The following is a 12,305-nucleotide window of genomic DNA, read 5'->3' as shown; positions in this document are numbered from 1 at the left end:
AGGCAGCCGATCAATGACTCTCATCATTGATGTTTCTCTCTCTCCCTTCCTCTCTCTGAAATCAATAAAAAAATTTTAAAAAGAGAGAGAGAAAAGGTCTCAAACTGTGAGAAAGAAATTTCTCTTGTTTATAAGCCACCCAGTCTACAGTATCACTGAGCTAAGAGCTCTTTGTGAAGACAGCTGAAACATCCACGCCATGTAGGGAATTGAGATACATGTAAGAACACATCTCAGAAATAACAGCTTCACCACGGAGAAACCTGGCAGATAACACCTTAATTAAGTGATCAAACTTAATCTCCCCAAAATGGAGCAAACCACCATTATGTGCCTCCTGATGTGAGGCACCCAGAGGGTCACGGCATCCCTTGTGTAGTATTCCTGCCAAAAAGACAAAGCCCAAATCTAATCATGAGGAAATATCAATCAAACCTAAATCAAGGGAGATTCCACAGAGCAACTGGCCTGCTGTGTTAAAAAAAATATCAGTGTCATTGAAGACCGAGAAAGGCTGAGGAAGTTCCAAGTTAAAAGACACTAATGGGACATGACAACTAAATGTGATGCATGGTCCTGGACTGGAACCTCGATCAGTAAAGCAGTGTTATAAGGACATTATTGGGCTGCTAAGCAGCATTTTAATAAGGTCTGTAGGTTAGACGGCGGGAGTGTAACTGTGAAGTTTCCTGGTACTGATACTGTACTGTGGCTATGTTGGAGAGTGTCCTTGTTCTTAATGCACACCGAGCATTTGGGGGTAAAAAGATGCCCTATTTACAACTAACTCTCAAAGGGTTTAGAAGATATCTAGAATAAAGAAAGTGTGGCACGTGTATACGACAGAATGCTACTCAGCCGGAAGAAAAGATGAAACACTGCCATTCGCGGCGACACGGATGGATTTGGAGAATATCATGCTAAGCGAAGTAAGTCAGACGGAAAAAGTTAACCATATGATTTCACTCCTGTGTGGGATATAAAACTGGAAGCAACAAATGAACAAACAGGAAAAACAAACCAACCAACCCTCATAGACACAGACCAGTACGCTGGTGGCCAGAGGGAAGGGGGGGGAAGGGTAGAGGGGGTCAAACACATGCTGACGGCAGGCCTGACTTCGGGTGGTGGGCACAATGCAACGTACAGGTCGTGTGCCATGGGACTGTACACCTGAAGCCTGAATAATCTTGTTAACCAATGTCGCCCAAAGAAATTAAAAAAAAATTTTTTAAAGAAAACAAGAAGAAGATGGCTAGAAAATGATAAAGCAAATGTGGCAAATATTAACTGATGAATATGGGTAAAAGGCGTAAGGAAATTCTTCGTGCATTTTTGCAGCTTTTCTGGAAGCCACCTCATTATCACGGGCCATCAGGTGTGGTCCAGGGGCCCACCAGGAACAACAGAGACCCTCCCACACCCTAACCACTTGGGAAATTCCGAGGACTTAAGGCTGTCTCCCCGAAACCGGGGACCAAGGCCAGCTGCAGTCTGCCTTCCGAAAAACCAGGGCCGGTATTCCAGCTATCAAAGTAAGGCATCCGTGCAAACATAGCCACAGAGTACAAAACATAAAACTCAGAATTAAAATGCCTCATCCTGGCCCAAACTAAAATTATATCCCTGTCTGTATATAGATAAAATAATAGAAGTATTTAAGTCCAAATGTATGCTCACTCTTTGTGCCTAGTACTAAAAGTAGTAAAAAAAAAACAAAAAACAGGTGAGGCGGGGGATGCCGTGGCCAGCATTGCTCAGTGGTTAGAGCATTGGCCCCCGCACTGAAAGGTTGTGGGTTCAATTCCCAGTCAAGGGCATATACCTGGGTTGCAGGTTTGATTCCTGTCCCCGGTTGGGGCGCATGCAGGAGGCAACCAATCAATGTGTCTGTCTCGCATCAATGTTTCTCTCTCTCTTTCTCTCTCCTCCCCTCCTACCTTCTACTCTCTCTAAAAACATCAATGAAAAAAATATCCTCGGGTGAGGATTTAAAAAATAAAAATATAATAATAATAATAATAATAATAATAATAAAAGGGGGAGGGGGTAGTCGGGGAAGCCATTTTCATGAATGAGTAAATTAGGACTTTGGAAGCTAAGCCTGCAAGTTCAAATCTGAGAAATGGATGCTTGGATGGCAAAGATAACTAATAAAACACACCACCGTCACCAGCATTGCCACTGCCACAACAAAAGCAGGTATGCTATTGCTTGCTTAGCACAGGGAACATTCCAGTACCCCAACCCATCCGAGAGAGAGTTCTACTACTGCCTAAGATGACTGAGTTTCATAAATGACTGAATTTGGCTCCTTCTCGTCCTAGATATATAATCTCGCCCCTGAAGTATGAATGATCTGAGCTCTAGCACCTAAAATCAAGTTGAAAGGACTATGAGGCCACAGGAGAAAGTAAGCTTTGGTTTGTGTCCTTGGCTCTACTAACCGGCTGAATACCCTTGGGCAGGTTGCTCAACCTCTCTGTGCTGAGTTTCATCCTCTGTGAAATACTGATACCAATACCTAGCCCCTTTATCCGCATAAGGGAGCTTTAAGATGAAAAGAACACAAAAGATGAGAAAACTGACAAAGTTTACAAACACCAAATGAATCCGAGTTGTATTACATAAGGACTGACTAGAGCCCAAATGTAAGGTGACACCTATAAGCTTTTTATTTTTTTAGCTGTTGTCCAGTGTGCTGGTTCCTCTGAGCTGGTGCCTAAACCCTTTTAGATAATCTGCTGGTGGAGACTGTGGGATTTAGGCTATGCGGAGAACACGCAGGGGGAAATGGCGAATTAAATTTCCAAAGCGGAGTTATTTAGGGTTCCAGTTCACTAACAGCCACACCCTCCATCTCTTCCATCCTCTTAGAAACCCTAATGGTGACCTGCTCTAGTTTGGGGAGACCCCTCCCTCAGATAGACCAGGGTCCAGAGACATCCCAGAGTTCTTTGGAGAAAATCCACAGAGTCGACGAACTTAGAAAGGAAAAAAGGATCTTTACTTTCTTTAACCTCTAATGATCATTAGCATTTTCTCCAGGTCTGCAAGTAGGCAAATCTCTTAGCTCAGGCTGCTGTAACAAAGCACTGGGTGGCCTAAACAGCAGACATTATTTCTCACAGCTCTGGAGGCTGCAAAGTCCCAAATCAAGGTGCCAGCAGATACAGTCCCTGGTGAACCCCCTTCCTGGCTTATAGACAGCCACCTTCGTGTAGACAAACGTTCAGTCCACAACAGCAAAGAACCTCTGGAATATTACCGGTTCCTGTGATTCTATCAGCAACAGAAATCACAGATATTTTTATATCTGTTAACATCTTGCAGTTACCTACGCACTGATCGCTGGGTTGCATTAGTTACTGCATAGAGAAGCATATATATTACTATATCACAATGTTTAAAACCCTTTTGGTGACTGTATGGAAATAGAATTGCTTTGATTTGTGAGCCCGGGTTTTTTATTTTATGCATTTACATAATTCTGAGAAAGGGTCTCTAGGCCTCCTCAAATTGCCATGGCACAAAGAGGGCGCAGAACCTGGAATCTCTCCCCTCCCATCGCCTCATTACCAGATACCCAGGTGTCAGGAGGCGGGACCATGGCTTCCCTTTCTTTCTCCTTCCTTCCTTCCTTCCTTCCTTCCTTCCTTCCTTCCTTCCTTCCTTCCTTCCTTCCTTCCTTCCTTCCTTCCTTCCTTCCTTCCTTCCGAGAGGCTACATTTCATCTGTCCATTCATCCAGGAATGGACATTGGGTTGTTCCCACTTTTTGGCTACTGGAACAGTGCTGCCATGAAGAAGTGTACAAATATTTGTTTCAATACCTGCTTTTGATTCTTTTGGGAATACACCCAGGAGTGAAATTGCTCAGTCATATGGTAATTCAATATTTACCTTTTAGGAGAATATGATTAGCTTTGAAATCTTTTGTCAAATCTGTTCACTAAAGTGAGATGTGGTCATTGTAGTGTCTGTGGATGGCATTGTCCATTCTCTGTACCAGACGACTGGGGCCTGGCTGTAAATTGCTCAGCATAAAACTGGAACTCAGGTGTCCTTTCCTGGCGCTTTCATTTGCCCATGTTTGGCCTTTGTGTGAGCAGATGACATCCCCCTCTTCTTGCTTTGGGGGAGATGGTGTCTATGGAAGGCTCCTGCGAGAGCAGGCGCCCGATGGAATTAGAGAAGTGGGCAGGATGCTGGCACAGGCATGCTCCTTTGTTGGCCTTGGTGCATGCCAGTAAATACTGATGCACAAGTAAGCTGGGAGCTGCAGGCCCCCTTCTGACAGTAAAAAATAACCTGCCAGAAAGGTAGGAAAGAGAACTGGTGTGTGCATCTGGCACAGACCCTAGGAAAAGGTGGCGACCATCCTAGGTCAGCAGCTGCAAGGTCAACCAGGCTCAGATTGAAGCTTAGCACAAGGTTAAGAGGCTGAAGCATCCTGTGCACACACCCACACCTTTCCACACTTGGGCAGCATGGGTGGGAATGCCCAGAGAGGGAGCTGGGCAGAGGAAGGGGCACCTGAGTAGATGAGCCCATTCCTGCATCTGAGGCAAAGCCAGGGGCACTGCAAACAAGAGGGGCAGGACTGGCTTCATAACTTGGGGGTACAGTGCAAAATGAAAACACAGGGTCCGTTGTTCAAAATCAAGAATTCCAAGACGGTGGTGGCATAGCTTTAAGGCGAGTACAGGGCCTTGGTGAATGTGGGGCCTCGTGCGACTGCGCAGGTCGCACACGCGTGAAACCAGCGTTGGAGAGAAGTCATCAGGGTCAGTCATGAAGGTTGATTTTAGCCTATGTGAGGTCTCCCCTCAAATTTGGGCCAGTTGTCTATTGCCCACCGGCGCTTCGTTTTCCCCACCATAAAGCCATTAACCACCTTCTGCTAATGATCTGGAAGAATCATATTCTATTTCAAAAAAGCTCTGATGTCCACAGAAGAAGCACATTAAAATATATGAACACAGCCTGGCCAGTGTGGCTCGGTGGCTGTGTCGACCCATGAACCAAGGGGTCACGGTTCAATTCCTGGTCAGGGAACATGCCCAGGTTTTGGGCTTGATCCCCAGTAGAGGGGGTGCAGGAGGCGGCCGATCCATGATGTTTCTCTCTCATTGATGTTTCTATCTCTCTATCCCTCTTCCTTCCTCTCTCTCTAAAAATCAATAAAAACATATTTATATATATATACGAACATGTATTACTTGGCAATGATAATTCTATGTCACGATGGAATAAGAAATTTCTCATTTTTAACATGCAAGGCTGCTGGGAGTATGTAATACCTCCCCTTTCAATATGTTTTTGACATACTAATTTTTTTAAACCATTGTAATATGAATGACTGCTGGGAAAAATATTAAAGTAGTGAAAGCTGTGTGAAACTACCAATGTTCTAGATAAAGAATTCCCTTTATTGCGAGTGCATTGGGCTATGTAGGAGGCGAAAAGAACAGATTGAATTTTTATAATGAAATAATTTGAAAATTGGAGCAGGCAGATTTTTAATTTGTGTGATCTATGACTACAATAGCTATGTTTAAAAGTTATAATGATGGAAAAGTTGGGTGATTTATAGAACGAAGTCTAAAGGCTTTAGCTTAGGATTCCAGAAAAGTTTACGCGAGGCCGCTTCTGAGCCAGCCAGTCTGAGTTCAGACCCTGCCTCTGGCTTTCACTGTGTGGTTTTGGCTAAATTATTTCAAGGCTCCAGGATTCCCACATCTGCAGCAGAGAAGAGTCACAGTGCCTCTCTCATAGGGTTATGTCAGGATTTAAGGAAACTCCTTGGCATATAGCAAGCATTCAAAAAATGTTTACTATTATTAATGCCACTATTATAGTCACGATTGAAGTTGTTGTTATTCTACGATCTGGCCCCTGCGTGCCTCTCGACTTTATTTCCTGTCATTTTTTTCTCATTCTGTGCAAGCCCCAGCCAAACTAAGCCGCTCACCACCCCCTGCATGTACTCGAAGGTTCTCTGCCTGCTTGTTGCACTTGCTGTGCGCAGGCTGAGTAACCACTTGGAGGGGATGTTGGAAAGGCGAATTGAAGCCGCAGAAAGGAACTGAGTTGAGTGCGATCCCCTTGAAAGTTCCTTCTGGCTCTGAAATTCCATCAGGCCAACAAAGCGGACAGGAAATTTAGCAGCAGGACATTGGACATTCTCGAGTGTTGCCTGCGTCCTCTCTGCTTCCCGTCATCTTCCAGTCATTTCTAGCACACTCGCTGAGGACCCCTCCTCTTCCACTGCTCGGAGCCCAGCATGGGGCTGCCGCCCGTGGGAATCGGGGGACACTTCAGCTAAAAGGGAGGCGGGAGGGGCTGCGGTGGAAAGCACAGGCGCTCGGTAGACAGGCCTGGGGGCTGATCCCCAACAAGTTGTTTAAATTCTCCAAGCGGTTTCTTCAGGAGGAAAATGGAGATTTCGTCCCCACTAAATCGGGTGAGAATTCAATTAGATGATGTCTCCAGATCGGACACCAAATAGCCCTTCCTTCCCTGTCCTTTCCTCTCCGTTGTTGGGGGGACTCAGGCTGTGTCTTTAAAGGGATCTAGATGAACCCATGGAGATCGTGGGGCCGTGGGGGAAAGTGGGTTGCAGGCAAGTGGGGACAGATGGCAGGAGGCCTTGACGTGCAGACAAAGGGACCTGGGCTTGAGAGAGCAAAGAGTCAGGAGCCTTGTCATTGTCGCTGTTCCTCTGTTCCTCTTCTTCCTTCTCTTTCTGGCCAGCGCTCTGCACGAAGTGCAATGCGTTAAAAATAACAAAACTCACATTCATGAACTCAGGCTTCGGGGGTTGTTTCCTAGCATTGGAAATAGCTATAAATCAGTCCCAAGCCCACCCTGAAAAGCAAAATAAAATACCGCGCTCCCGGACACTGCTTCCTGGTTCCACTAGGCACAGGCTTCAAGGGGGGCCACCCCCCCAGGCCGGCTCGCTGGGCACCGTTTTCACAGGCCCTGTGGCCCGAGAGATGAGGAGAGCAGGGCAGGTGTCTGGTGGGCTCTTTACTCATCTCTCCTGGAGAGCCCCGGCCCCCAGATCTAAGCCTCTGTCTTTTCCAGTGGGACTGACGGTGGCTGTGACCAGCATGAGCTAACCACTGATAAACGGTAGCTTCCCCTGAAACATTAGCACTGAAAGGATTTCATTATCTGGAGAGAAAAGCAAGGTGGCTAGGGTCACAGGTTCAGAGTCGGGGGGAGCTGAATTCAAGGACCTTCCTCACTTAAGCAAGCCAGTTCAATATAATAGCATAGCTGTTTACTGAGCAACTTCTGTCCTACCAGGCATCATGGGAAACAAAGCCGCCCGCCTCACTCTTCCTGGAGGGTCTCAGGCACAGCCTCCCTCGGGGGCATGGGCGTGAAGACTTTTATGTACCCCTTAGCATAGCTAACAGAGTAGCTCCCAGCCAAATTATCACAACAATGGATCTCCAAGCCTCAGTTCCCCCATCTGTGAACCTCTCCTGATGGAGAAGCATAGTCAAGAAAGGCCAAAACAAATGCCTGACTCTTAGAAGGCATCAAGCAATGGGAGTTATTTTTTATTTGCTGAAAAACTAGAAAAAGACCTCATTTTTACTAGTACTTTGTGAGAAATAGCTAATATTAAAACATCTTAAATTTTTACTTAATGCTTGACACTAAAATATTTCTTATTACTTTTCTCAACCTTTTATCTTAATAATAATCATTAATAATAATAATACAAAGTGTTTACTGTCATGCACAGTCCTAAGCATGTGAGGCAGCTACTGAAATTATCCCATTTTACTGATGAGACATGTCAGGCACAGACAAATTAATGAACATGGCCAGGGTCACATAACACTTAAGAATATTCCTTTAGTTAGTATTTCCTTTCATCTGACTCACAGGCTCCTTTTCATTGTCTCTAGATCTCAGCAAGTTGGTGAGACAAACCCAGTCTCCTACAAACCCAGTATAGCAGGCCCTTCCTATCGGTATCCAAACATAGGGGAAGGCCGCTTGTTACCAAACTAGAAAAGTCTCCAGCGGTTACAAATGTCCACTGCTGCACCTCCTTTGGAGACTGTGCTTGGGCAAGGCCTAAGCCCCTCTAAGGCAAAGGACTTGAGGAGAAGCGGCAGGGCGTTGGCAGTGGTCCTTTTGTAATGGGCGACCTGGGGAGGAAAGACGTGACTCTTGACAGCGGAGGTGAGGCGGAGTCTACAGAAATGGTGCCAGCTGAACCCGGCCAGAAGCGCACCCTGCAAGGGCTTCTCTGAGTTTTCACAGTGAGGCGGCAACTCGGGGAGAGCCAGGGGTCCTGTAACCAGAGAGGTGACATCCTGTGTCTGCACGGAACGGCTCAGTGCCCCCATTCGGAGAGCAGAATGGCAGCCACCCACTAGAGCATGAACTGGGGAACCAGACAGTCAGTCTGCCCCTCCCATGGCCCCCAAGAAGGAAGTCAAGTAGATAAAGAAATGGAGAAGTCCAGGCTGCCCTGCACCGGCTTTCAGGGGCTTTATATACAACGGTGCATTCGAGTCCCCTTCAGACAAAGCCTCAGCTCTAAACGCGACCAGCAAGGATTTTTTGGAAACATCCCCTCAGGGTGCAGAAAAGTATTGTGAATACTGTTTTGCATCTCAAAACGATCTCGAGGAGGCCTTTTTCAACCCGCAGGCCTTTTTTTTTCTCCCCGTTAGCAGGCGGGGGGCAAGGCGTTTCTGAGGAGTTTCAGCAGCCTGGGGATCCCTGGTGTTGAGAGTCAGGTGCCATTTTGAAAATTGCTTCTCGCTACCTACATTTTCCACATTTCTGGATGTAACTTAGAGTCGCACTTCAAAAATGTCTTGTGCTGAAAAAGCCTCTCTTCAAAATATAGAGTTCCATTTTTCAATTCAGCCTTCAGATTTTCGAAACAATGGGCTTGCTCGTGTTTGGCGTTCAACGCAGGCCTCCTTAGCAATCACTTTTATAATTTAGGAAAATAAGGGACAGAAAAGTAAAAGACCTTCCTCACTGTCAAGCAGCAAGTCCGTAGCAGAGCTTGAACTTGACTTACTTTTCCAAGGGGGAGGCACGGACTCAAATTCCAGATAAATGAACCTCAAACCAGCAAATATTCCCGTTATCTGATTTGGGTGCTCACAAAAAGTACAGCTATGAAAATACTATGCAAGTCACAGTGAGGAAATTTTAAAAAATCACTTTAGGGTGCTTTTCCTCCCACAAACCCAAGGCGCGGAGAGCACCATAGACGAGACAAAGAGGGCCGGGTGGGGCCAAGGCCCTTCACTGGCCTGAAAGCTGAGTCACACGAATTGCACCCCTACAATGGGCGAGGCCCTCCGGCGAGGTGACACCGCACCCTGGCTTGGAGATGGCTCCGTGAGACAAAGCGAGATGCGCCATGAAGGAATGCCTGTCCCCCTAGGTACCACTCGGGCTCCGAGCTCTCCCGCTCCAGTCCCCAGGAGCAGGTTTGCAGCTGCCGTAAAAAATCCATTATAAACAGACATCAGCGGGGCAAGTGCTTTGGGAGGGACGCGTCGGAGGCCGGAGTTTTGCTGGTTTTCTTTTTCCAGCCTCGTTGCAGTTGGGGCGCATCGGTGGACCGGGTGGGGGCCCCAAACCCCAGGTGGGCGCCCAGACGCCGCCTGAGACGTGGCTCGAAGGAGTTAAGCGGCTGCGCGGTGACATCACCTCATTTACATAGGAGCACGCATATAACGGTGCTGGCCGCCCCCGCCCTGCACTTCGCGGCGGTCCCGGAGCAGAGCTGACTTCTCCCTCGTTCGTGCGCCTCGCTCGGGTGAGCCCTGGGGCCCCTGCCCCTGTGCGGGGTCGGTCCCCGTCCCTCCGGCGCCCGCCCTCGGGAGCCGGGCCATGCAGACCCTTCTGGATGCTGGCTCACGGGGTCCGGGGCGGGGGGGATTTTTCCAAAAAATAGCCTGGGGTTTTCTTGTGCAGCCTCCGGGGAACGGCTTTTGTTAATTTCTGCCCTGGAGGGCATGTGACGTTGCCTCGGGCGGCGACAATCGGGACAGAAAGATGCTTTGTTCCACCCCCCACCCACCAGCCCGACGATTGCCTTTCTCCCCCGGCCTCGGTGGCTTCGGGCTGCCTCCGCCCAGACTCAGGGCGCCTGGGCAGTGAGACAGCCCTTGCGGGGGCATGTGCGGGGCTCCCGGGCGGCCCTGGGTGCGGACGGGGGCGTTCCTGGCGGGGGCTCGGCGCGGGCGCCCGCGTTGTCGCGCGCCAGGGAGGAAGCGGGCTGGGCGGTGGTCGCGGCGCCGCAGCAGCCGCCGCCGCCTTTGTGACAAAAGAGAGCAGCGCGGGGCGCGGTGCAGGGAGCGCACCCGCGGGAAGTGGGAATGGGAGGCGTGCGCGCCGCCCTGGCTGCAGGGTTTTGTCTCGATTTTCTCCCCCCTACACTCGGCGGTTCTCTCCCAGGCAGATTTCGATGCCGAGACGCTGCGGTTCAACCCGCAGCGCTCGTTCGGCCTCGCCATGTGAGGTCGATCTCCCCTCCCCAGCCCGGTACCCCGCGACTGGAAATGCTGAGGCGGGGCGGGGGGCTTTTTCCGTAGAGACGCCCAGCTGTGCCCGCCCGCGGCGGGCGGCGGAGGCGGCTTTCGGGCGGGGGATGCGGGAAAGGCGCCCTCCCGCGCTCCGACCCGCGAGGCCGCTGGCTCCGCTCTCACCCCCTCCCGGCTTTGTATCCGCAGCTTCCTCTGCAACCATGTCTGACAAGCCCGATATGGCTGAGATTGAGAAATTCGATAAGTCGAAATTGAAGAAGACAGAAACGCAAGAGAAAAATCCACTGCCTTCCAAAGAAAGTAAGCCCCGGCTCCCCCCACCCCCTCCTTCTTGAGAAAGGCTGAGCGGGAGTGGCGGGTGGGGAGGAGGGCGGATGGGAGGGGCGGGGAGGAGAATGGTGGGGAGGAGGGTGGGGCAAGAGCACGCAGTCCGTGATGAACGTGGCCTGGGAAGGTTCATTAAAAGCTGTTCCGCTGCCAACCAACACAGGCCTTTAATCATTCAATGACGGAGTGTTTAACACACCATATTCCCACGCGTAGATTTTTACCTGTCGGCCGTTCCTAGTTGATAGAAGCCTTCCTGCTGAAATGCCTATTGACACTTGTAGAATTTAATAATTTGGAAAGACGTTTTAAACAACCGTACTGTGGTCTTATACTAGGGTGCACCGAACCCGCATAACCGACCCCTCCGTTTTTTCTTTCTGATCACAGCGATTGAACAGGAGAAGCAAGCAGGCGAATCGTAATGAGGCACGCGCCGCCAATATGCACTGTACATTCCACAAGCATTGCCTTCTTATTTTACTTCTTTTAGCTGTTTAACTTTGTAAGATGCAAAGAGGTTGGATCAGTTTAAGTGACTGTGCTGCCCCTTTTCACATCAGAGAACTACTGACAACGAAGGCCGCACCTGCCTCTCCCACCCGCCTGGCTGGCAGGGAAGGGAAAGAACTTGCATGTTGGTGAAGGAAGGAGCAAGCTGGGTGGGACGACAGTGAAATTAGAGTAAAAACCAAGCTGGTCCAAGGTGTCCTGCAGGCTGTAAAATGCAGTTTAATCAGAGTGCCATTTTTTTTTTTGTTAAAATGATTTTAATTATTGGAATGCACAATTTTTTAATATGCAAATAAAAAGTTTTAAAACCTGATTGGTATTCACTGTGTGGTGTCTGGAGGGAGCGGCTCATTCGCATATGAAACCTTTGGGAAAGGGCCTGCCTTGTGGTTTCATTGGGGAGAGATAAATGACCAACATTTAGTAAAATGAGTTTTTCACCCAGGTATGTGAAATAGCTTGTCTAGGCTAGGTAATTGGGAGGTCATTTTCTTAGGCAGGTTGAATTCCTAGCGTGAATTGTATGAAAACACTGATAAAAATATATATATTTGCAGTTCTCTTATAGAGTTCTTCCAACAAGCCAGTGCTGAATTGTATCTGATTGAGAAAATGAAGGTGATAATTCACTGCACAATAGGTGTCAAACTGAACTTGGCTGTTCAGCCAATTACCAACATTGGACACAAAATGGGGTTTAAGCAATCCTGTGAAAGAAGGAAAATACATTTTAACAGCTGCTTTGTGAAAGAATTCCATGAGTTTTTCTCACCTAATGGCTGGTTCTAATTAGAATTCAATATTTAAAATTGTTTTTATAGAAGTGTACTTGCGATTAATGAATAGGATTTAAAAATTGAGTCCTAAGTTGAATACTAAAGCCTTTGGATTTAAGGGACACTTGCAGGACAAGAATGAA

At 48.2% G+C, this 12,305-nt stretch overlaps 1 protein-coding gene across 1 annotated transcript; it reads left to right on the top strand.

The window, feature by feature from the left end:
• Nucleotides 1-9,726: 9,726 nt before the first annotated feature.
• Nucleotides 9,727-11,699, top strand: TMSB4X (thymosin beta 4 X-linked). The gene is made up of 3 exons (XM_081126616.1): nucleotides 9,727-9,816; nucleotides 10,733-10,846; nucleotides 11,264-11,699. Exons 2-3 carry the CDS (start codon nucleotides 10,747-10,749, stop codon nucleotides 11,296-11,298), a joined length of 135 nt encoding a protein of 44 aa, XP_080982742.1. The 5' UTR covers nucleotides 9,727-9,816; nucleotides 10,733-10,746; the 3' UTR covers nucleotides 11,299-11,699.
• Nucleotides 11,700-12,305: the final 606 nt, after the last annotated feature.

The sequence above is a fragment of the Miniopterus schreibersii genome (assembly GCF_964146895.1).
Source record: "Miniopterus schreibersii genome assembly, chromosome: X".
Classification (NCBI taxonomy): domain Eukaryota; kingdom Metazoa; phylum Chordata; class Mammalia; order Chiroptera; family Miniopteridae; genus Miniopterus; species Miniopterus schreibersii.
Note: the sequence above shows the minus strand (reverse complement) of the source record. Positions and strands in the feature narration are given on the sequence as shown.

Excerpts from the sequence above, each read along its gene's own strand:
- TMSB4X (XM_081126616.1), top strand. The coding sequence starts at position 10,747 with ATGTCTGACAAGCCCGATATGGCTGAGATTGAGAAATTCGATAAGTCG. Across the intron at positions 10,847-11,263 it reads TCCACTGCCTTCCAAAGAAA|CGATTGAACAGGAGAAGCAA; the intron begins GTAAGCCCCGGC and ends TTCTGATCACAG.